The following is a 22,261-nucleotide window of genomic DNA, read 5'->3' on the forward strand; positions in this document are numbered from 1 at the left end:
GTTTGCCACTTTGTACGCTACCTTATCAGCCTCTTTCAATACCGGGAGAAGAAAATGCTTTCACGAAAAGAAGTCCACAGAACGTGCACGTTACCACGAAGTAACACTAAACAAAGAAACATCACTTCTGAAACGGCTAACGTTAAACATGCACAAAGACCGGTTTAGCAGGATTTTTTCCAACGCGAAAAAGTAACAGCACATGTTGATTTTTTTTCTATATATTTTTTCTCTTTTTTTGTTTTTATATTTTTTGTTGCCTGCTCCCAAAAGCATATTCCTCTTCATCTCACTGTTTTATTTTAATATTTTTTAAGTGCCCCGCACGATAAAACTCCGCTAGTATGGTGTAAGATTTATGTTTGAGGTTATAATAGCGGCAAGTTTTTTGACTTATTACTAGCCGAGAAATGTGCCCAAATTGCTCGAAATTATAGACAGTAGTGTAAAAAGACTTCTTTATAATGAAATGCTATGCCTTTAAAAAACAGCCGATAGTTTGAGGATAAGAGGGCGTTTTAATTCACCTGGTTAAAAATATACAACGAGTTCGGGATTTTTTCCCCTGCTCTCTTTTTTGGCTTTAATTGGGATTTATTTGCTTAGCTTGAAATGATTGAAAGAAAACGGATTTATAAAAAAATACATAAACATTTTTCATCACTTAAGTTATGAATTTTTATTTTTGTAAATTAACACTTTTATATTAATTATGAATTGTATTTAGATAGAAAAACAATCGGTCTGGACATGTTTTTGATAAAAAGTAATTTTAAATAGTGACGTACTTATTTTTAGCATATTTTTCCTCTCGACTTTTAATACAAAACAAATACTGAAGATAAATGGATTTATTAAAACAATTTTGGTATTTGAGGTCTTAAACTCATTTTTTAAAAAGATTTAAATGAAATTGTTTTACTGGTAAAATGTTTCAAATGTAAAGTTTTAAATTTGCTCACAATGTTCATTTTTACTAAATTCTATTTGATGAAAAGTTTAACCCATGCAATTAAGAAATAATGTGATAGTCAATATAAAATTATTTATAGATTGATCTTTTTAGAAAATAAAATGATCATCATGAGTATTATGACTTGGCACAAGTATATTTGCATTTTAATGTATGGAAATTGTTTTATAAATTTCTTTGTACCTGATCTTTCCTGTCCATTTTAAATTATTTACCTGAGTTTCCATTACAATTCATTTATATCGCTAATAAAATGTGTTAGATGTGAAGTGGAAAAGTGTATCCAGGTTGTATTGCCTTTTGTTTATTACTGTGATATTTGTTCATAAATGAATGAGTTTTTAACTAAAGTATTCAGAAGTAAAAAGATAACACAAAGAAAGAAAATAAAAAGGGATGCAAGTTCTTGTAATTATAATAAATAAATAAATATTTATTCTGAAATAAATGCTGTTGCTTATATTTAAGTCATGGTGTTATAATTCTTATATGCTTAAAAGAAATCCTAATCTCAAACATTTTTACTGAATTAGATGTATTGTTTAAAAATATATATTAATACTAGAAATTCTTAAATATATGGGAACTCGGCCAACATGCTTTTCACAACATACGTTCATTTAATGTGTTAATTTGACATTTTTTTTATAAATGTACAACCGAAATGAAAAGTAATAAGATTTACTTGAGCTTATAATAACCACCATTTAGCATTACAAATAGCAAATCTAAGCTAGTCATCTGCCCTCCAACGAAGAACCGGAATCGATTATTTATTGTTGATACTAAATCACCATCGCTTACCCTCTCTTCTATTTTGAAAAATGAAGAGAACCCGTGATTTATGTGATGGCGTTTACGCGAAATTTGATAGCTCATAAATAATGGGCGACTCTATATACAGCGATGGCATGGATGTGTGTCTATCCCTGGGGTGGGTTAATATTACCAAATAATGCCAGAGGTTATTCCTTCATGTATGCTCCACAAATTATGCTTTTAATTCTGTTTTAGCGACAGATTATAACGTCTCTAAACTGTTTTGGTGACAAATGGCATCTATAAATTTTGACTTTATTATATATATATATATAGTATTATAGTTGATAATTGGGTCTTTCTTGCATTTTTTGGAAGAAGTGCACAATTCATTATTGTTAATAAGGCAAAAATATGCAGGAGCAAAAAAAAAAAAAAAAAAAAAAAAAAAAAAAACCTTTAGCTTTAAATATTTATTTCTAAATATTAAATTTAGAAATTTCTAAAAATTATTGAAAAAAATATTTAGAAAAAAAATTGTACATAGTCTGAATTCTGTCCGGTGTAGAAATTTCAATAGTAAAAGTCAGTGACAAAAATAAATATTATATATATATATTTTAATATTTTATTACAACATTAGATTAGAAATTACGAATTTTCGACATTATATTGTCATTTACAAATATATTTTTTCCGGATTATTATTTTACTATTCCTAATCTTGGAAGTTAAAATATTTTAGGTCTGGTATGCATGCGCTCTGCTGTTGGTGTCGTAGAATTATAATTATTTTTTTTTTAATTGAGACTTCTATGTGCTAATTTCTCAATTTTCTTAGAATTTTAAAAGCTGTAAAGTTTATTTTACCAAATTTTGCTTTTTATTTCTTTAATTTCGTTACATATTTTTAAATTATTCTGAAAATTATACATTTATATATTTAACATGAAAAAAATTAAATTGCTTATTATGATAGATTAACGTATCTTGCTGGAGCTTGTCTTATTTATCCTGACGTTATCGAATCCGAAGCAAATTTACAATGCGTTTTTTTAATTCAGAGCATTCACGTCAGTTAAAAAAAAAAATTGAAACATTTAATAAAAATATTTTATAGAATTGCCGTTATTGCGAATATTAAGGTTCATTTAATAATTTTAGAAATTATCAACTTGCAGAGCAGAAAGATAAGGTTTGCCGAAATGTTTACTCGAAATACTAAAAGTACATTTTCAACGATCTAAAAAAGTCGGCGTTAAAATACTTTAATAAAAATTATTTAATTCTTTTTAATTCTGAAATTTTTGCTTATTTTTCCTCAAATTGATGTATAGGGGAAAAATTCTATTTAAAAGTTTTTTTTATTCTTTCTGTACAAAAAGAAATTCATTCAAAAACTTCAATAAATAATTCCTGGGAAAATTACAATACTTTTTTTTAAATCTATAACATGCAATAATATACAAAAAATAAAAGAAAATCATAGTTTTAGATTAAAACTGTTCAAAGAATGGATAATTTACACCCCCGAAATTGCGGCAGAAAGAAGATTCTTGAGTTCCTGCCAGTCGTTTTACGAAATGTTCAGTTTTCTCTTAACGGTCAATAACAGTCCAGAGTTACTTTTTATGGGGCTAATAAACGTCGGTAGACGAGAATTATGCTTCACCATATATCTAAATTAGATATTCTTTTCAGTAGGTTTACCTGCCTACTGTGCCAGATCACTTCATTTATTTCGCGAAGGTGCCGCGTTTAATGGTTTACCAGTTTTCACTCCATTTATTCTCAATGAATATTCATCTTTTTACTGCTCCGCTTTGTGGCTTATTAGATTCACAGAGCTGAATTAAGGATTAGGAAGTGATACTACTTGCTTTTTAATTGTAACTGTATTTAGATTTGGGAACATATTAAGTTTTCATTCATTATAATTTACCCATATGTTCTTGCTTATTACAATTTTCGAAATATAACTATTCTTAACTGATTTTAGTTTTCATCTGAATAATAATAGGTGTTTGTTGACGTTTTCAATTTTTTTTTCTCTTTTTAATATTTATCACACACACGAACAAATAAATAAATGAATAATTTTTATGGTACAAAAATTGAAACATGCGTTATTTAAAATTTTAACCTTTAAATCTTTGTATTCAATAGAGTCTGGAAAAATGATAAAGAACTTGAAAATGATAATCGTCATTTTTTCTCATTATGCTTTGATAAAGGGACTACTGTCCTGGAAGATTTCAAAGGAACTGATACATATTCAAGTTGCACATAGAGGGGAATACGGAGAAACGTTCTGCTGCCATTTTAATAAGAAGGATTATAATTTTTTATTGAATAATAGAAATGCTGTATTAATCCTTTGAATATATTTAAAATCAGAATACAGCCTGTCTTAGCCTCGTTTTAAATTCTAGGTTACTTCTTAACCTACAAATGTTAACACTCGTGAATACTTTAAAACGTCTTGTTTTTCACGCTTTGAAATGTGTGTTAATAATACTATTGAGAAAAACTAATTAGCGAAAAAAAAATAACTTCTTCGAAAATAAGGAGCTAAAATATATTTAGATTTCAACATCCATTTCAATTCCACTCATCAGAAAGTTTAGTGCTTGATCTCTTTGAAATTTAAATGATACTTCATACCAAAGTATAAAATCGAAGTTTGTAATTACTGTGTCTTAAGATAAAATTCATCCATTCTTTTTTTCATAAATCTGGCGATCTATTTGATCCATCAATGCACGACAATTTTTCTTTGGTTATACATTTCAGTTGTATAATTTTATTTTTTATGATTGATCTAGAATTCTGCATTCATTAAAAGATTTAGGTTCTGACTAAGACTGGTTTTTGAAATATGTACCATTAATGTTTGAATGAAAATCGTAATTTTTATCGTTACTGTATTGGTCGAATCAGTAATACGTGGTTTATATTAAACCAGCTTCCGGACACTGGGGGAATTTGATGATCCTGCCAAATTTATTGAAACCTTTGTCCAAATTCAACCAGGATTGTTGGGTTGTTCGGTCCACTTTCGGCTGTGAGTGCTTATTATGAATTCACCTATTGTGGTAAGTGCACTAACTAGTCGTATAGTATTTAGTTTTAAAATAAAATTTTAAAAAATATATCAATAATACTTTGGTTTGTTTAAAGCAGACTTAATGGTTGATTCTTTTATGGAATGTTGAAATGATGGTGGTGGGTTTATAATTTGAACCATTTATAGAAATATATTTTGCAAATTTTGATTAAAAAATAAATTTTTTAAAAGTCTGAAAATGTACTTTATATACCTATCTACATTTACAATAATTCAAGTATTTGCTTTACTCTATAGACAAATTGCTGCAATAAATCTATGCTTATTACGATCGCTTCAAATTCACCAATCAAACGTATGCAGCGATTCGCTTTGTCGTTAAGGTAACTTATTTTAAAACGAAATCCAATATAAAAAGGATTTTATTTTATTTTGAAGGATCATTTATAAACTCTAAACTTCTGCATAAAAAATATTGTATACAATACTTGGATGTCGCATAATTACGAGTTACAATTGATTTTTTGTTTTGTTTATTACATTGAAAAAGCTACCTAATGTCAATATATTAATAATTACCTAAAATAATCCTTTAATATGTGAATTAAAAATGTGCTGAGACATGCAACTGAATTACCACCTTATGAAAAGAGGCTCATAATAATCACTGCCTAGGGTCACAAAATACTTAAATCCGCCAATGGAAAAATTTATTGAGCATGAGTGTATACATCCGTTTTGTTTTTTTATATTCAGTGCTAGTCCTATACTAAACAGAATAGATAAGACAGTTATATTTTCATGAAAGTAAAATTAATAACAGGAACGTTGTTATGGACAGCAGTTCGGATTCTTTTGTTCTTTTCATCTTGGGGATAGTCATGTACGGTGATATTCAAATGTCAAGATGCCTAAATGGTGCTATTTATTTCATCTAAATACCTTTTTTATATGATGAACACGTGCGTGAGGACCCCTTGAGGGTAGATTTTTGGATACTTAAGCCGAGATAATTCAGCAACAAATTACTGAAATTAACCAAAATCGCTTGCCCCACCACCTTTGGTCCACAGATAATTGGGGACCGCATAATCTTCCGGTTATTTGATTCTGTCCTACGACAATGTAATTAGTTAATCTGTCTAAAGTCATTGGAAACAATAGACAGTCTCAGGGCAAAAGTCTCCAGTTCATCTCCAAGTTTAAGAGATTTTAATTGCCGTAAATCAGATAGAAAGGTCAACCAATTAAGATTGGGATATTATTTCCCAAATATGCGCTCTTGGCGAAAATTTTGCATCAAACAATCGATTAAAACGATATAATCGTAATCAATGTTTATTTGATACCTTAGTAGATTGTGGATGAATTCGGATATATATGTAAAGAAGAAAAGGTTTTTCTTTTTTATATGATTTAAGCGAAGCTACACCAATCATTTAACATTTTGACGGGAAATTATTAAACTTATCTTTTCTGAACAAATATTATTATTTTTTTATTCAAATCAATTGCAATGAAGTTAGAAAAAATATTAATAGATAAGTTACAAATGTGTTATTGTCATCTATTAATAACTTTATAAATACAATTATATATATATTTTTTGAGCTTGCATTCAATTCAAAATTCATCAGCAAAGCATACTCATACTCAAATTCATATTTTATAATCTGTTAGAATATCATTTTTATGATGTTGATTTTTTTAAAAAAAACGGATCCGTTAATTAATAACAATGTTCCATAAAATTGTTTTAGTTAATGTTAAAATCGAATTAATCGCTTCGAAAAAATTAATGCCAGGGTTCTAATGAATTATATTAAATGAAAAAAATTTAGATTGCAGATTAGATTTTAAATTATTTAGTAAGATGGATTGTAGTATTCACTAAGGTTAATGACAATCGTACATTGTGTACCATTATATAATGGAAAAGAAACATGCTCATCGCTTTTGTAGAAAATATGGAAGATAATATTTATTTAGTAGGAAATTTTCAAATAAATTTTGAGAAAATTATTTCAGCAAACTTCGATGCATAAAAATTTTTAAGTTGCATATTTCTCTGTCATAAGTTTCCGAACAGCTAATAGGTTGCATTATATAATTATTTAAAATAAAAATAAATTTTAAGCGAATAAAAAGGTTTTAAATATTTAATAAGGTCAGCTACTTTATTTTGGGCGTTACTTGTTTTATAAACATCAAAATTAAATGGAAACCTGAGGGTTAAATAAGATGGAGAAATCATTTTCTTGAAATTAAGATTATTTACTTATTAAATGTTTATTTAAATTTTAAAATCATTGCTCTAATGTATTATAATATTCAAATTCTTTTATCGCAATCATTATAGTTTGACCCTAATTATACTTTTATGAAGGAAAATAGTCAGCTGGTGTTTGACTAATTTATTGAATTGTGTCAATTATTGGGTTCAAATAAATATTTAGGATTGAATATCAGTATATTTTGATTTAATTTTAGATCGTTGAATATTTTTCATTTTACTGATCCTTATTGTTTATTGTACGTATTTCGACTGTTAATTTTAATTAGAAAAGAAGTTATCAAAATATTAGTATGATCTTTAATGGAGAAATCCTTTTTCTACTTTTTTTCATGAAATATTATTTCATTACAAAATTTGTATATATAGAAATATTCGGATAATTAGAATTTTTCTTGTTCTCATAAACAAGCAATTAAAAACAAAAGGCAATTTTTATTAACAACACTATCGCAAGTTTTCATAATATCATGCATATCAATAGTTGCATCTATTTGTTTACAGTTAATATTATTTCTTAAAAAAATTATTCCATTAATAATTTTTAAAAAAATATCGAGCAGTTTCAAAAGAAGAAATTACTTTTTTAAACTGGAAAAGCTGCTTTTTGGGTGGAGTCTTTTGAATTTAAGAATTTGTTAAAAATAGAACTAGTATTGAAAAATTATTCATCAGCACTTTATCAATTTAATTTTTTAAATCAATAAAAAAAAAAGTTCCTCCTTTCGTATCTTTAAAAAAAGAATCTTGCGTAAGAAAATATTTTACGAGTTTGTTCTTAGAGGTAAACTAGTCTCAGTGGGAGGAAGGAGAAGTTGGGGATGGGTGCAGGGCCTTCCGTTTCTTTAACTGATTGCATTAAACAAACATCACCATATTTACTCAAAAGCACCGGAATGAAACATACCACCATGCATTACATTCCACCCAAATCTCTTATTCTGCACATAAAGGAAGCGGAAAATAAAAAGAAAAATAATTTTTCACCAGCGATCACTGATATGATAATTTGAAATGCATAAAACATGAACTTGCCGATCGTTATCGTAGTTGATGCCTTCCACAGGCATATCTTGTAATACCTGACACCCCTCCCTGTAGTTAATGGGGGCGATCCGATAGATAAATCCACGCCCATTGATAATGATGCTTGACCCACCTCACATCGTCCATCTATGTCTGAAGCAACGCTAAAGTATTATGGGGGAAAAAATAATGGTTTAGATGGGGGAAAGATATTAATCAGGAGTATGGAGGAATTTGTGCAGCAATTTTCATGCGCGCTGGTGTTTTTTTAATGTTTTAATGAGTAATTGTATTTTGCTTTATCGATGAAATAGACCGCCGCAGCAATTTACGGAAAAGCTCTCTGTCCAAACCGTATAGTTTTGTCCACCTACTGTATTTGGACGTATCAATTGGGATGATATTCTTTGCTTATTTATGATTGGCATCATAGCTTTTATTTTTGTATTTTGAGCTCTTGGGTAATTTTTTTTCTTTCTGATGGTCACTTACTTCCACTAAAACGAATTGATCTTTCATTTATTTACATGCAATATAAAACGGAATTTTAAATAATACTCTTCTGAAATGTGATAAAATTCAAGAATTATTTGATTAATCTTTTTTTGGAATTAAAGTTTATTTCGTTTTAATTGAAACTGTAGCCAATTTTTATACGACAGTCTTTGATTTAGGCTTAAAATATGTTAGTGATTCTTACAAAATAAGGCTGCTAAAATATAACTTACAGACAAATGCTTCAAATTTTTGCAATAATTGCATTTATTTGTTCTGAAATTTCATTTCTTCATAACTGTACCTCGAATTCGAAAACTAAGTGAATTACCTTTTTTATGTATTACCATAAATGTGCAAGAAATATTTGAAAAATCGAAAACAATGCATATACATAAAAATATGAATATATAATAAATAGCAATCTCGGATATAAAGACAACTTGTAGGTAAATGCTATGAGTTATTTGAATTTTTTTTCATGCAAACTTTTTCAAACTTATTATGTTCAAAATTTCTTTCATATTTCCATATGCTTGCCACTTAAATTGGGCCCCTTCAGAAAATACAAAAACGTTTTCTTCCATACAAAAATTCTGCACCGAAATCTTCCAAAGAATGGATTTCGATTACAGATAATAAAGCAACAACTGAAAGTAATTATCGTTTCAAAATTGAAACATAAATAACAGCACGAAACAACACTTTCACCAGCTAACAGTTCAAAAGGACACACATTATGACCGAAAATCGTAATTATAGCCTGCAACACTGATAAGGGTTAGACATCATTATAATCTATTACTGGGTAAAGCAGGCAGAATGCTACTTGCTGGTATATAACTTGTTTTAGGGAAGTTTTCTTTTGTGAGAAAAGGCTCTGCTCCTGGCAGCTGTTCAGAAAAGCGCGACTCCGGGGCAGATGGTTTAGAGAAAACGATATTTTTTTTCATACTCCAGATATTTTGTTTCGCTTAGATGCAAAAATTCTTTTTAACGTTAAGCTTGGACGTTAGAGCAGATTTTGGGTTATTTCTCAACAAATAACAAATTTTCAGTGGAAATAAGTCTTGTGTAAATTAAAAGTCTCCTTTTAGATTTCAGGTGAGATACTAATTTTTTATTACGGTCATAGTGTGAGTTTCCGTATGAATGGAAATATAAGTTTTAAGTTCTTGAAAGATCAGCAGTATCGTATGATTGTAAGTAAACATTGATAAAGAAATATTAAAATTTTATCATTCCATTTCTTCCCAGAATCAGATTTTTTTAAACTCTTTTTCTATATATTAACAATAAAAATTTTAATTCGCTGAATTTTAATGAAATTCTTCTTGCAATAAATTAACTAACTCTCAAAAAGTATGAAAAAACAAAACAAACAACAATAAATTTAAAAAAAAAAATAAAAGTAACAAAGAACTCGATTAATGTTCATTGAAAATTATGATTTTTAAAATGTTTGGCATAGTGTATTATAATTGGTTTCGAAAAGAAATAATTCCATTTAACGAGCTGGATGGTTAAAACTGCGGGTTTTTTTCCCCACAGGAAACAACTCTGTTTTTTTGAGGGAGGAGGGTAAAGCATTTACAAAAAAAAAAAAAATACAAATAACTTGTAAAAGTCAAATAATTAAATTATTCAGATAAATCTGTATCGCACTTTTTTCTTGAATAATCATTATTTTCTGTGTAAAATCTAATAAAGTAAGAAACATTGTTAGAGAGAAAAGAAAAAAAAATCAGTTTGTATGGTAAAGTAGATCGATATAAAAATTGGTAAGGTTTAAAACAAAACCATAAAGAAAATGCAATCTCTTACAATGAATTTCTGTGTAAGATCAAGGCTCTGCAAATATATAAAAACTTATTCACATTTTTTTTTTTTTTTGGTTCCTGTGTAAAAATTTCCTTTTCTATAAACTTAAAAACCTTCAATATACTTTTTATGTATGCAAACTCTACAGAACTACTCACAGTGAATCGATCTACTATTAGAAACAACAGTCATCTTGAGAAATCAAATTCTATCATGTTGTCACTTCCAACATTAATTATTAGAGACCACCAAAAACTAGCACTAAGAACATCGATACAGACATCTTTCTCAAACCAGATTTGATATAATTAGTCAAAAAGAAATGTAAAGTCGGCTGCCTGGGTGAAAGTGGGCAGCTGGTGTGTGCCTGAGACACATTTGCACTGTTGCAAACTAGATATGTGGTATAGCTTTTTGATCCCCTTCCCCCTTTGCGCGTGTTGGAGACAGTGACCAGAGGGCACAAAGAACATTTGGGAGTGGAGATAAGATTACCAAAGGCGGCAATTATTGCATTAATGATAAACAAGGCAGGTAATTTAGTAATTTGGTTATCTTTTTCGGTTTCATGCGAGTGGAATAAGAACAAAAAAGAAATTCAACGCCTTGTACCTGGATCTTCACTGTCAGTTTAAATTACCTCCCAGTGTTTAATAACAAGGGAATGACGAGCTGTGTTGTGAATACGAAAATACTTTAATAAGGGTTTTTGTTATAAAATATAGTCGCAGCACATAGCCACAATTCTCTTCCTGTTCTTGTTTATTATGGGTGCTCAACATTTGTAATTGAGCTGGATCAAAGAATCATTCAGTAGATGTGTGATGATTGACAAAATTAATGTGAGGCAGTTCAACGTTCGAATTTTTGATTGTGAGAACTCGTGATGTCTGAGGCTTCAGGAGAGTAAGCGTAAAATTTTAAAATGTTGTTGTTCAAATCTTTGAATGTTTTCAAAATTCAAGAAAATGTTTTTCAAATATTTTACCTTTATGAAATAGGATATTAATAAACATAAATCCACAAAAGATTCTTTTCATGAAAGAACATACATAAAAAAACAGACGGATTATTTAACATGAAAAATTTACTGAATGAAATTTGTTCATCATTTGCATACATTTCATTGTTTACTTGAAGTAAAGGTATCCAAATTGCTTAAGCTAAGAAAATTTGACAATTAAATAATGATTATAAATTTGTCAACTGATCTATTGTATTGATATAACTGGATATATTTTTAGCCCTTTTACTCGATAACGGCTCTTAATAAAATTGTTAGATATAATAAGATTCATATGCTATAATTAATATGCTTAATTAAAACATTCTTTCATAAAGATATGCATTTTAAAATGGAATTTGATGTAGGTTTCCAAAAATTAAAAACATCTATTCAAGACTCGATTCTGTCACAAGAAATTTACGTCATATTGTATTTGCAAGGTACATGGAGTAATTTCAATAAGTTAATAATTTATTCAAGCATTTCGACGGACTTTTAATAAATGACTGTTGATTGTTAGAAACAGGAAATTTGGGATTTTTAAAAACTACGCTGTTTTATGGAATGTGATAATAACAAATATAAATTCTATCGATTATGAATTAATTATTTTTTCTCTGCAGGACCATCCTCGATTGGGAGGTACACCACTTGCTATGCTCGCCGCACAATGTAATAAACTCGCCAGCAAGAGTCCTCCACCACTGGCAGATGCAGCCGTGGGGAAAGGGTTCCATCCATGGAAGAAAGGAGCTCAACCCACCTCATCACCCACTTCCCACCCTCTGGCTTCTCAACGGGTAACGACGCTTACCAACAGCAGTGCACCATCGCATCTCAATTACCAACGACCTACCGTCACTTCTGCATGTAGTTCGGCTTCTTACGGAGGAGAGAACTTATTCTATCCCGGAGCCGCTGTGACATCACCTCAAGGAGAAGGTGGCCAAGGATCACTGATAGGCAAGGTTCACGGAGATTCCTCTCATTTGGGTACTATGTACTCCCGAGTAGCCTCTCACCCTTACGAGAGCTGGCCGTTCAACATGAACGTCGCTGGCGGGCCACACGGACCCATCAAGACAGAAGTGTCTTCTGTAAACAGCCTAAATACTACTACATGGTGGGACATGCATACAGCATCTGGAGCCGGTTCGTGGTTGGATATGTCGGGGGCAGCATCTGGTCTCCACTCTCAGCTGCCCACCAACTATCCAACTTCGGATTATGGACTAGGCCCCAGCCTGGCAGCCTCTAATACGGCTCATCTCCTGTCGTCCGGTCAGCATCTATTGCCGGACTCCTACAAATCGATGCTTCCAACAGCTCAAGGGCCTTCCGTGGCTGGGCCTTTCGCCCTCAGTCAGCCATCACTGCCGCACATGTCTCCTCCACGATCACAGCGACGCTACAGCGGCAGGGCGACTTGCGACTGCCCCAATTGTCAGGAAGCTGAGCGACTGGGACCTGCAGGGGCCCACTTGCGAAAGAAGAACATCCACAGTTGTCACATTCCGGGCTGCGGCAAAGTCTACGGTAAAACGTCCCACCTGAAGGCTCACCTTCGGTGGCACACGGGCGAGAGGCCATTCGTGTGCAACTGGCTGTTTTGCGGCAAACGTTTCACGCGGTCCGACGAACTGCAACGGCATTTGCGAACCCATACGGGAGAAAAACGGTTCGTCTGTCCTGTCTGTAACAAGCGATTCATGCGCTCCGATCATCTTAGCAAGCACATTAAAACTCACAACGGAAATGGCACGGATAAGAAGGGATCCACTAGTGGCAGTGATTCCGAAAACAGTCAGTCCGAGGCTCATAGCGTAAATTCGCCTGTTTCAGTAGGTACACCCCCATTGGGACCTCCCAATGGACCTATGGGTCCAGAAGTGACTGCTAAGTAAATGTAATTGTATGAAAATATAAAGAAAAAATAGCCACGAATACACAATGACTCCCTTAACCTTTAGAGCTTTTTTTTCCTTATCATTTTCTTTTGTCTTTTTTTTTGCTGCAATGTATATTGTCAAATCCTCAATTTTGAAGTGGCCAAAAGTACGATGATGTCACCTCGTTGTACATTATGTGATCATCTCCAGAAATGGCTTGCCCTTCCTAGCAAACTTTTGTTTACGGTTATAGTAAGCTGTTTACATTTGTGTCGAGCTAGTCTGTGTAATAGTTTTGTTAATGAATATTGATTGCAAAGTAATTTCCAGAGGGGAAAAAATCTAATGGAAGAGATGATATAACTTGAACTCTTACTTTTGTTATTGATTCTGAATCAAATTGGATTCTTATATTATTTATGATATGTCTGATCATTTTATGAAATTTTTTTGCCAAGAAGTGACTAAAACAAATGATATATATTTTTTTATTTTTCGACAAGCTTTGTTTCAAAAGACTAAGTGATTGATTTTAATCCTTATTTTCATGTTAACTATTTATGCCCTACAAAAAGTATTTAAAAATATTTTTTGAATTTTTTTATTGTTGATTTTGATAATTGTTACTGAAAAATGCATCTTTTACATAATTGCCATTATTTAAACAATTAAAACAGTTTTTTAAATTTAAGAATTCTCCATGTTAATCTTATTATATTGCTCCCGTTGGAATGTTCACCTTCTTCTTATAGATTCTAGCGGATTAAACTGCTAGGTGGTTTTAATTGTAAATAACTTTATGTTCCTTGTTAAACAGTAGCATGTTTTAGAAAAAGTATGATAAACACCAATATAAGTGTCCACATGATGATATTTCCCTCAAAATCTAGATCAGTGTTCAAGGAGCCAACTTCTGGAGATGTTCATAGTACTTTGTATATTGTGTACGTAAGTTTATGCATGTGTGTGTATACGTGTGAAGCTTTGAAGTCCCTGCTGTCCGAAGTAGGACCTCTTAAATGTGTACATGCATGTCATCATGATTTTTAAATTTTTTTCATCGGCATCAACTACGGATTTCAAGTGGAATACTGGAGAAAAAGATGTCACCTGACATAATCTTATGTCATCTATGAATTTTGTACAGAATTGATGAACATTTATCAATGTGCACAAAACATTAGGTGTTTATGAATATTGTTCCTTTCTGGGCTGAAATTATTTACATAAAATAAACAGTCTGAAATGATTGTGTTTTTTCTTCTATTATTTATTGAAGAAAACTGAAATTAACTGAGATACTGAATTCTTGATACAGTTTCCTTTTTAGAAATTTGTATGAAAACAATTCCAGTATTTAAATATTATTCTGAAAATTCTTAATAAGCTCATTTGGAAAAAAAAAAAAAAGCTTACTTACGGGTTCCTGAAGCATTATTTTTTATGCATTATCGTATACATTTAATTTCTCTTTTGTAAATATTCTAAAAATTCAGGACATCAGTCAGATTTCTTAAGATATATTTGCACAATTTAAATTATTTAGAAATATTTAAATCAACTATAATATCGAAATTTCATCTACAAAATTGCATTTTCAATTATTGAATTTGTTTTTTTATATGTAATTTCTGAAAGACTTTCGAATGTCTGTGTAAACTAATTTGAATTAAATGATTAATTTTGATACAAAATTTAGAGGATAAAAAATTTCAAATCAATGCTATATGCAATTAAAATTTGATGCATAAATACTCTTTATGCCAGAAAAACGCAGCGAAAGAAAGCACACCTTTGAGACCAAATCCAATATAATACTTTGAGACGTGTACCCTCTGAGAGTGCGAAATAGACTTGTTTTGCGATGTGTGACTGACAATAGAACAAAAATGGTGTCTTTAGAGTGGTCTCAACGGTGTGTGACGATACTAGTAGTCATTTTTCTAAATACATCATTATTTAAGTAGTATCGTCTGCTTTAAAGAAATGCCATTTGGTAATTTTATTGCCAGTCACACATCCCAAACGATTCTAAAAGTCCCGCATTTCAGAAAGAACACGTCTTTTTTGTTCCAAAGTATTTTTGGAAGCCATTTTGGCCCCCAAATAAGTAATGGGTGCTTGGTATGATGTGTAGACATAAACTATGGATGTAGCAAAGATATGAAGTGATAAAATATTTTCATTCGAAAAAAATTTCTAATTGCTCATTGCGTTAAAAAATTCCTTATATCAGAATGTTTGTGATGTTTTGTTCTGCACGACTTAAAATTTAATCTTATTAAAAATTATTTCCTTATTTATATAAAAAAAATGAATCCTGCAAAATGTTATTGAGCAAAATGCATTTCATGCTGTATATTTCTTTAAATATCTGCTGAAACAAATTATCTGGTGTGTTTCGAAGAAGTGGAAATTGTACATTAACCTCTATTATTGTAAACTGAAGTGTTTGTTTCCAAGAATGCTTCAATAATGACACTTGTAAACAATGGAACAAGTGTAAATTTGTGTACTGTTAAAAGTATGATGTGAATAAAAAAAAGTCTGTTCCAGGATGTGTGTTCGATTTTTTTACTTAAATAATTTAATTCTATTCATTTTAGGAGTTTTTTCATTATCTTAACATAAATATCTATAAGCATGCAGTTAAAATGAGGGGGGAGAGGGAACCCACGATTCAAATAATTTACCATACAATAAGAAAAAAAAAACCCTTTCATTTTTTTTATTGATGGCATTTGGCAAAAACTCTAATTCTCTAGTCAAAATTAAATCTAACTTTATTAAGTTATCAAATATCGTCGAACAATGCAGTCTCTGCTTTGTAATAAAAGTATCTGTTATTGAGTTTTCTCTTTGTACAACGTTAAAATATTCTTTCTAACTAATCTATAAGTATCCTCTGTTATTGTATCCAGAACAATAATCAGAAGAATAAATATTCACGTATGTACGTAAGAGTATAATTAAAAGCAAAGGAAGCTTTAAAAAATTAAAAGTTGATTTAATTCTAAAAAAGCAAGAAAAAATTATATAAACTTCCTATTAATGAATCAGTGATTATTATCAATTCTATAAACTTTATAATTATAGAAATCTGTAAAAATTGCGCACCTTCTGTTATGAATGAATGTAACGAGTTTAAACTTTCAGCTGTTTTTTTTACGATTTACCCGAATAAGAAGTTTTATACTTGTCCATCCCACAATTTATGAAACTTATTAAATTAAGTATATATATTATTATAGAACCACGTAAAAATAGCTATTCGATTCATTGTAAATTCGTAGGAACATTTTCGCAAATTTTAGATGAAAATGGCAAATAAAAATGATTTATTTTTTTAGGTATTAAAATATAATTGAAGGCAAAATTAGTTACATAAATATGACAAAAATGTCATTGACTTAAAACTGATGAATATACTTATTTCGATCTATTGAGCCAGGTGATTGTACCGAACATTAAAAATTCAAGAAGCTATACCCAAACTATTAAGTACCTAAATGCATTTGCATATATATTACAAAACCGTAGAATATTTTAACCATACTAAATTATTAGTTTCTTTTATTAATTTTAAGCTACCACCATTTTAATAAAAATTGAAAAAAAAAACTTTAGAAATATCTTATAATTAAAATTTTTCATTCATTACAAATCATTTTGTTAATTAAAATTATTCATTCATTAATCGTTTTTATCCAAATCATGTTATTAAGGTCTTATCAAACTTTCTCAAATCCAAACTAAAACCAGAAATACGAAGGAAAGAAACGTAAAGGACATCAGAAATTTGGGAAGAGTTAGCATATACAATGAATAAAATACCTATTTTATTTGCCATTCTATTTTATTATCTTAGACTCAGTCTGTCCTTGTGTTTTAATTTTATACGTAACGAATATTTTTAATGAAAGACCCATTTTTTAATATTTTTCTGAGATAAAGAAAATAGCACTTCTACTTTTCGTTCCATTTTTTACTTTCAAAAAATTTAACCATTCCCCCCTAAATCACGAAATACGTAAGAAAATAGAACATTAATTATAAGTAAATAAAACTCGGCCATCTAATCCGAATGGTTTGGTAAATTTAATGACTGAGTCGAAAAGGATAGAATACGCATACTGTGATTAGTTAGTTACAACATTTTCAGCTTATATATCAGCAACGATGAATTTCTTCTCTATGCATAAACTTACGGCTGATTATTGCTCTATACAATTCTATTTATTTTCAAGATTAACATTTCAAACAGTTTTGCTCTTGATGATGATGACCTGCATACATACCTAAATCTCATTTTCAGAATTCTTTTTTTGAATATCACAATTTTAGGACATAATTTTAAAGCTTTCATGAATGTAGGAAAGAGAGAACATTGATTTAAATATAATATGAGTATTTAGAACAGTATGCTAGTTCAACCAGTCATTTCGTTAATGAGTTTTTCAAAATATGTAATAGAATTTCAAAAAACTTTATCCAGGAAGGAAGTATCTAATTAATAAAATCGAATCTGTTAATCGCAGTTCAAATAAAAACCAAAAAACACAGAAATCATGTATAGATTAATTATTCGATAAAATAATATACAGAAATTGTTTAATACACCATAAATAAGTCTAAAAATGCAATTAATACTGACATCATCTCGACGTGTTTGGAGATATAAGGATCGATTTTGGCTTGAATTTGTATTGGCAAATATTATTATTATTTTTTTAAATAAATAATTATGACAAGAAAGAATCAAAAACTAATGCAATAAAAGCACAAACACGCACACGATATTATTGCAGATGTATGAAGGCGTAAGAGGCAGTTATGGCTATACCGGCTGTTACACATCTTGAGCGAAACTTAAAAAAAGCTTAAATTATATACAATTTTGATGGGGAAGATATTTTGGGCAAGAGGAGAAAAAATAAAAATAACTTTATTAAGAAGTGAAGTAAATTCTCCCTTTAAAGTAACAGGTTTTACTTTTACAAAAAGAATTCTGCCGATATCTAGTTCTTTAATATTATGTCCCACTTTCTGTTGAAGCCAAAGCGTAGGAAGACAAAAGAGATTATTTTTATGAAAATCACCGGCAACTTGTTAACAACAATCAGCAAATTGTTAATGATAATAATTTGCTAATTCAAAATGTTGAAACATTGGTGTTGCTAAACAAATGTTTGATTGATATGGTCATAATGAAAACAAAGAAATTTAAATTTAATATAGAACAGCATGGAAACGGAAATAAAAAAATTAATCAGTTTATATATTTAGATATCAGTAATTATTTATTATTTTATATTAAATTGTTTAAATACCTTTTGACAAATCTATATAGGAGCTCAATTTAAAAATATCCATAGTTATTAATCCATAATCTGGGTCTTTACATTCGTTTTTTGATTTTGGCATATATATATATATATATATATATATATATAATGCCAATAAATTGTTTCCGATTATCTTAAAGAATAAAGTAAAGGATCACCTTTATCATCGCAATCAGAGTTATCATACTACCGTGGGAAAAAAACAAAACGAAAATGATATATATATATATATATATATATATATGTTGTTGGCTTACAATTAATTTGTTTTTTCTAATATGAATGAACTGTAAAATAATACTTTAATCAATAAAGGATATAAACATTTAGCTCGAATTGTTGTAACATAATAATGCTTTAGACATTATTCTTCTGTCGTTACATAATTACTTAAAAATTTGTTCTTAATAATACAACAATGATAATGTTTACACTGGATTAATTAAGCATAAAATATCATTTTAGGCATAATTTATCTAATGTAAAAATTATCATCATTTTAGGCTTAATTAATCTCAAATCTTTTCATCAATTTTTTATTGCCAATTGCACACAACTTTCTCGAATCTAAGCCATAAATTTGATGAAATATTTCACACTTTCTACAAGAATCCTTCCAAATATAACATAAAATAGTTATAGTCGCTTTGCTGTTAGGAAAAAGTTATTTTATTTCTAATTTTTAATATTGTATGATGAATTTTGTTATTAAAATTTTTGCAACTCTCTTATACTTTCCACCAATTCAATTTCCAACATATTTTGTTCAATATTAACTTTTTACTCGATTATCGCACAGCAAAATTCATTCAAAAATTTACTCTAATACAAATTCTACTAAAATGTAGCACACATTCAGATTTACTATGAAAGAAAAATAGCTTCCACTTACCGTTAGATATTGATATGAAATTTAAATATTTCAGCTGTTATTTATGTTTCGATTATGTCTTGATTACTTCTGAGTGATGAAATTCAAAATAAAGTCTATTTATTTGTTGTGAAAAAGATGTAACAAATATCTCATTTCTCTAAAATGGAAGCTGAAATAATTCCTAGATATTCCAAAACTCTACAAATGCCATTCATAACTTAATAAACTAAACTAAAATTAATAAATCGTCTGAAATGAAGCAATTAATTTATGATATAAGCAAATAAAAAAATAATTTTTAATAACTTGTATAATGCAGAAGTATATAAAAATCTTTTGCATTAAAAAGAAATATATAAAAATGTTTTACATTAAAAAGCAGTATATAAAAATCGTTTGTACTGAATTATTATCGACAAAAAATTAATATAAAATAAATATTTTTTAAAAATTTCTGACGTCAAAGAATTCTCACAAAGTTTTGTGCTTTTTAATTGGCAATAGATATGAAGTAGTTAATACAATATTTGTTTTTCTTTCTATCTTATGATTATGAAAAATGTTTATATTTTTAATGAAAATAAATATTTTCTTCATCAAAACTATTATAGATACAATCGAACTTAGTTCAAGTAAGAATTTAAAATAATTTATTTTTTGATATTTTCCGCCTAAATTCAAATAATAATTTATTGCCATAATTGATAAAATAACTTGTTTTCATTTTTGTTTTTTTTTTCCTTCTACAGTTTTAAATTTTTACATCTGATCTTTATTTTAAAATGATTCCAACAGAGAAAATATTCGGCCTGAGTTATTAAGCACTTAAAGAAAGATCCAGTACGGCGCAAAAATGTCACAAGTTTGGCAAAATTCGTTTTGCTTTGAGGTAATTTTAATATTTTATATTTTTGAAACAAATCTATTGTTGGAATGTTTATTTGCAGCTTAACAAACTTACAGTTACGTTTTTATGCTACGTTGACGCTTTAATATTTGATAAGTAAATATGTTTGTTTCCCGATCATCTTTGCAACAATAAAATTTAAAGGAGATTTGAACTTTTAGATAAGAAGATACTTTTTTTTCTTCTTTTTATCATGTGAGAACATGATATTGTTTTGGTTAGAGGATTTTAAGTTCGAAATCGCGTAGGCAATGAATAAAGCATAAATGGCAATTTTCATCATCATCTTTGAATCGCATATATTTTTTTTACCTGCTTTTACCAGTATTGCATTATTATTATGTTTGCTTCTTTGAAAGCAGATGCGTTTTTAAAAGGTTGACCTGCTTTTTCTAGTATTGCTTTATTATTACGTATACTTCTTTGACAGCAGATGAGTTTTTAAGAGGTTGACATAGAACTATGACATCATAGCTGTTATTTCATCTCAAAATCAGTCGAGCTCCGAAACTTTGTTTGCCAGCTAGAAAAATTGAAAATGAAAGTTTAAAAATATTTTATATTATATTATATAGGGATAGAGATCGATAAAGAAGTCTCGTGATTGTTTCAAACTGGTTTAAACTGGTTAATGATTTAAATTAATTAAGAGAAATAGTGACTTAAAAGATTACAATATTCTCACATGATAACTTGAAATTTAAGATCGTAGATTTCATTTTAATTTTTTATATATTTAATTTGAAATGATATTCAATTTTTTTTTGTAAAGCATGTAGCAAAGAATTTTTTCATAAGATTTTGCGAATACCACTATCAGTATTATTGTGCATTTAGAAGTTGCTTTCAGCTGCGTAATTAAACTTTAATGGTCATTTATATTTTATTTTATTATTATTTTTATAAACAAAAATTGAACTATTTTTTTACTGAAAACATTTTGTAACTGGAGAAAATGTCATAATTTCGAATTTTAAACGTATAAATTATGAATAAAATGAAATCATTAAACACTCATATTTTACAAAATTAATACAAGTGAAGATTAAAACTATGTATTATTTACACTGATAATATTGTTTACTTCACCAGGTACAGTAATGCGGTACCAAAAACAATTAATTATGATTTCCTCACATTAATGTTCTATTCCGTATTAGTTTTTCTAAATTCTTAATCTGCGTGAAAAATTATTATATATAATAAATTGCTACCTCATGCGAACACATTAATTCGTCTTCTAAAATAATTAATACACAAAAGACTTCATTAATATCATAAATATTAAGAACACGAATTTATTTCTCTAAACATCTGTTGTAAATTAAAATATACAAAAATATTTAAGAATCAATTATTTTATCGTGCATTTAAAATCTAATGGAGATTTCTGAATATTTTTTCTTTTCAATATATTAGGAGAAAATTTTTAGAATTTAAAATAATAATAATTTTGCGGTTAAACCTTTCTACGTGAATTTTAAATAATCATCAAATTATCGTGGTTTCAAAACGCATATAAGTTATCCTTAATCCATAGTTAAGGTTAAAAAGTGGGGAAAAGTGATCAACTGAGTGACAAGAAATGAATTGATACTAGGAAAATCAGAAGCGTTGAATCTTCTCAACGTTTTACAGCACAGAGGGAAATTTTTCTATTCACTTCTTTTCTAAAATGAGCTATTATGAAAATTCTATAATGACAGTCCATCATTATGTGAACAGGACCGTGATGACATAGAATTATTTTGTAAGGAAAAGATCTCTATCAGAGAAACAATTTTATAAAAATAAATCAAAATTTTC

At 29.0% G+C, this 22,261-nt stretch overlaps 1 protein-coding gene across 7 annotated transcripts in view; it reads left to right on the plus strand.

The window, feature by feature from the left end:
- Nucleotides 1-15,887, plus strand: part of LOC129972222 (transcription factor Sp9-like) — a 79,279-nt gene extending 63,392 nt beyond the window's left edge. For 4 of the 7 annotated variants that reach the window (XM_056086262.1, XM_056086261.1, XM_056086264.1 and 1 more), the window contains one exon: nucleotides 12,064-15,887. In XM_056086262.1, the coding sequence (XP_055942237.1) occupies nucleotides 12,064-13,344 (1,281 nt within the window). In that variant the 3' untranslated portion in view covers nucleotides 13,345-15,887. Of the gene's footprint in view, nucleotides 1-4,697; nucleotides 4,828-12,063 lie in introns of all 7 variants that reach the window. The other 3 variants (XM_056086265.1, XM_056086268.1, XM_056086266.1) reach the window with 1 other exon arrangement.
- The last annotated feature ends 6,374 nt before the right edge of the window (nucleotides 15,888-22,261 follow it).

This window comes from Argiope bruennichi, chromosome 6 (genome assembly GCF_947563725.1).
Source record: "Argiope bruennichi chromosome 6, qqArgBrue1.1, whole genome shotgun sequence".
Lineage (NCBI taxonomy): Eukaryota > Metazoa > Arthropoda > Arachnida > Araneae > Araneidae > Argiope > Argiope bruennichi.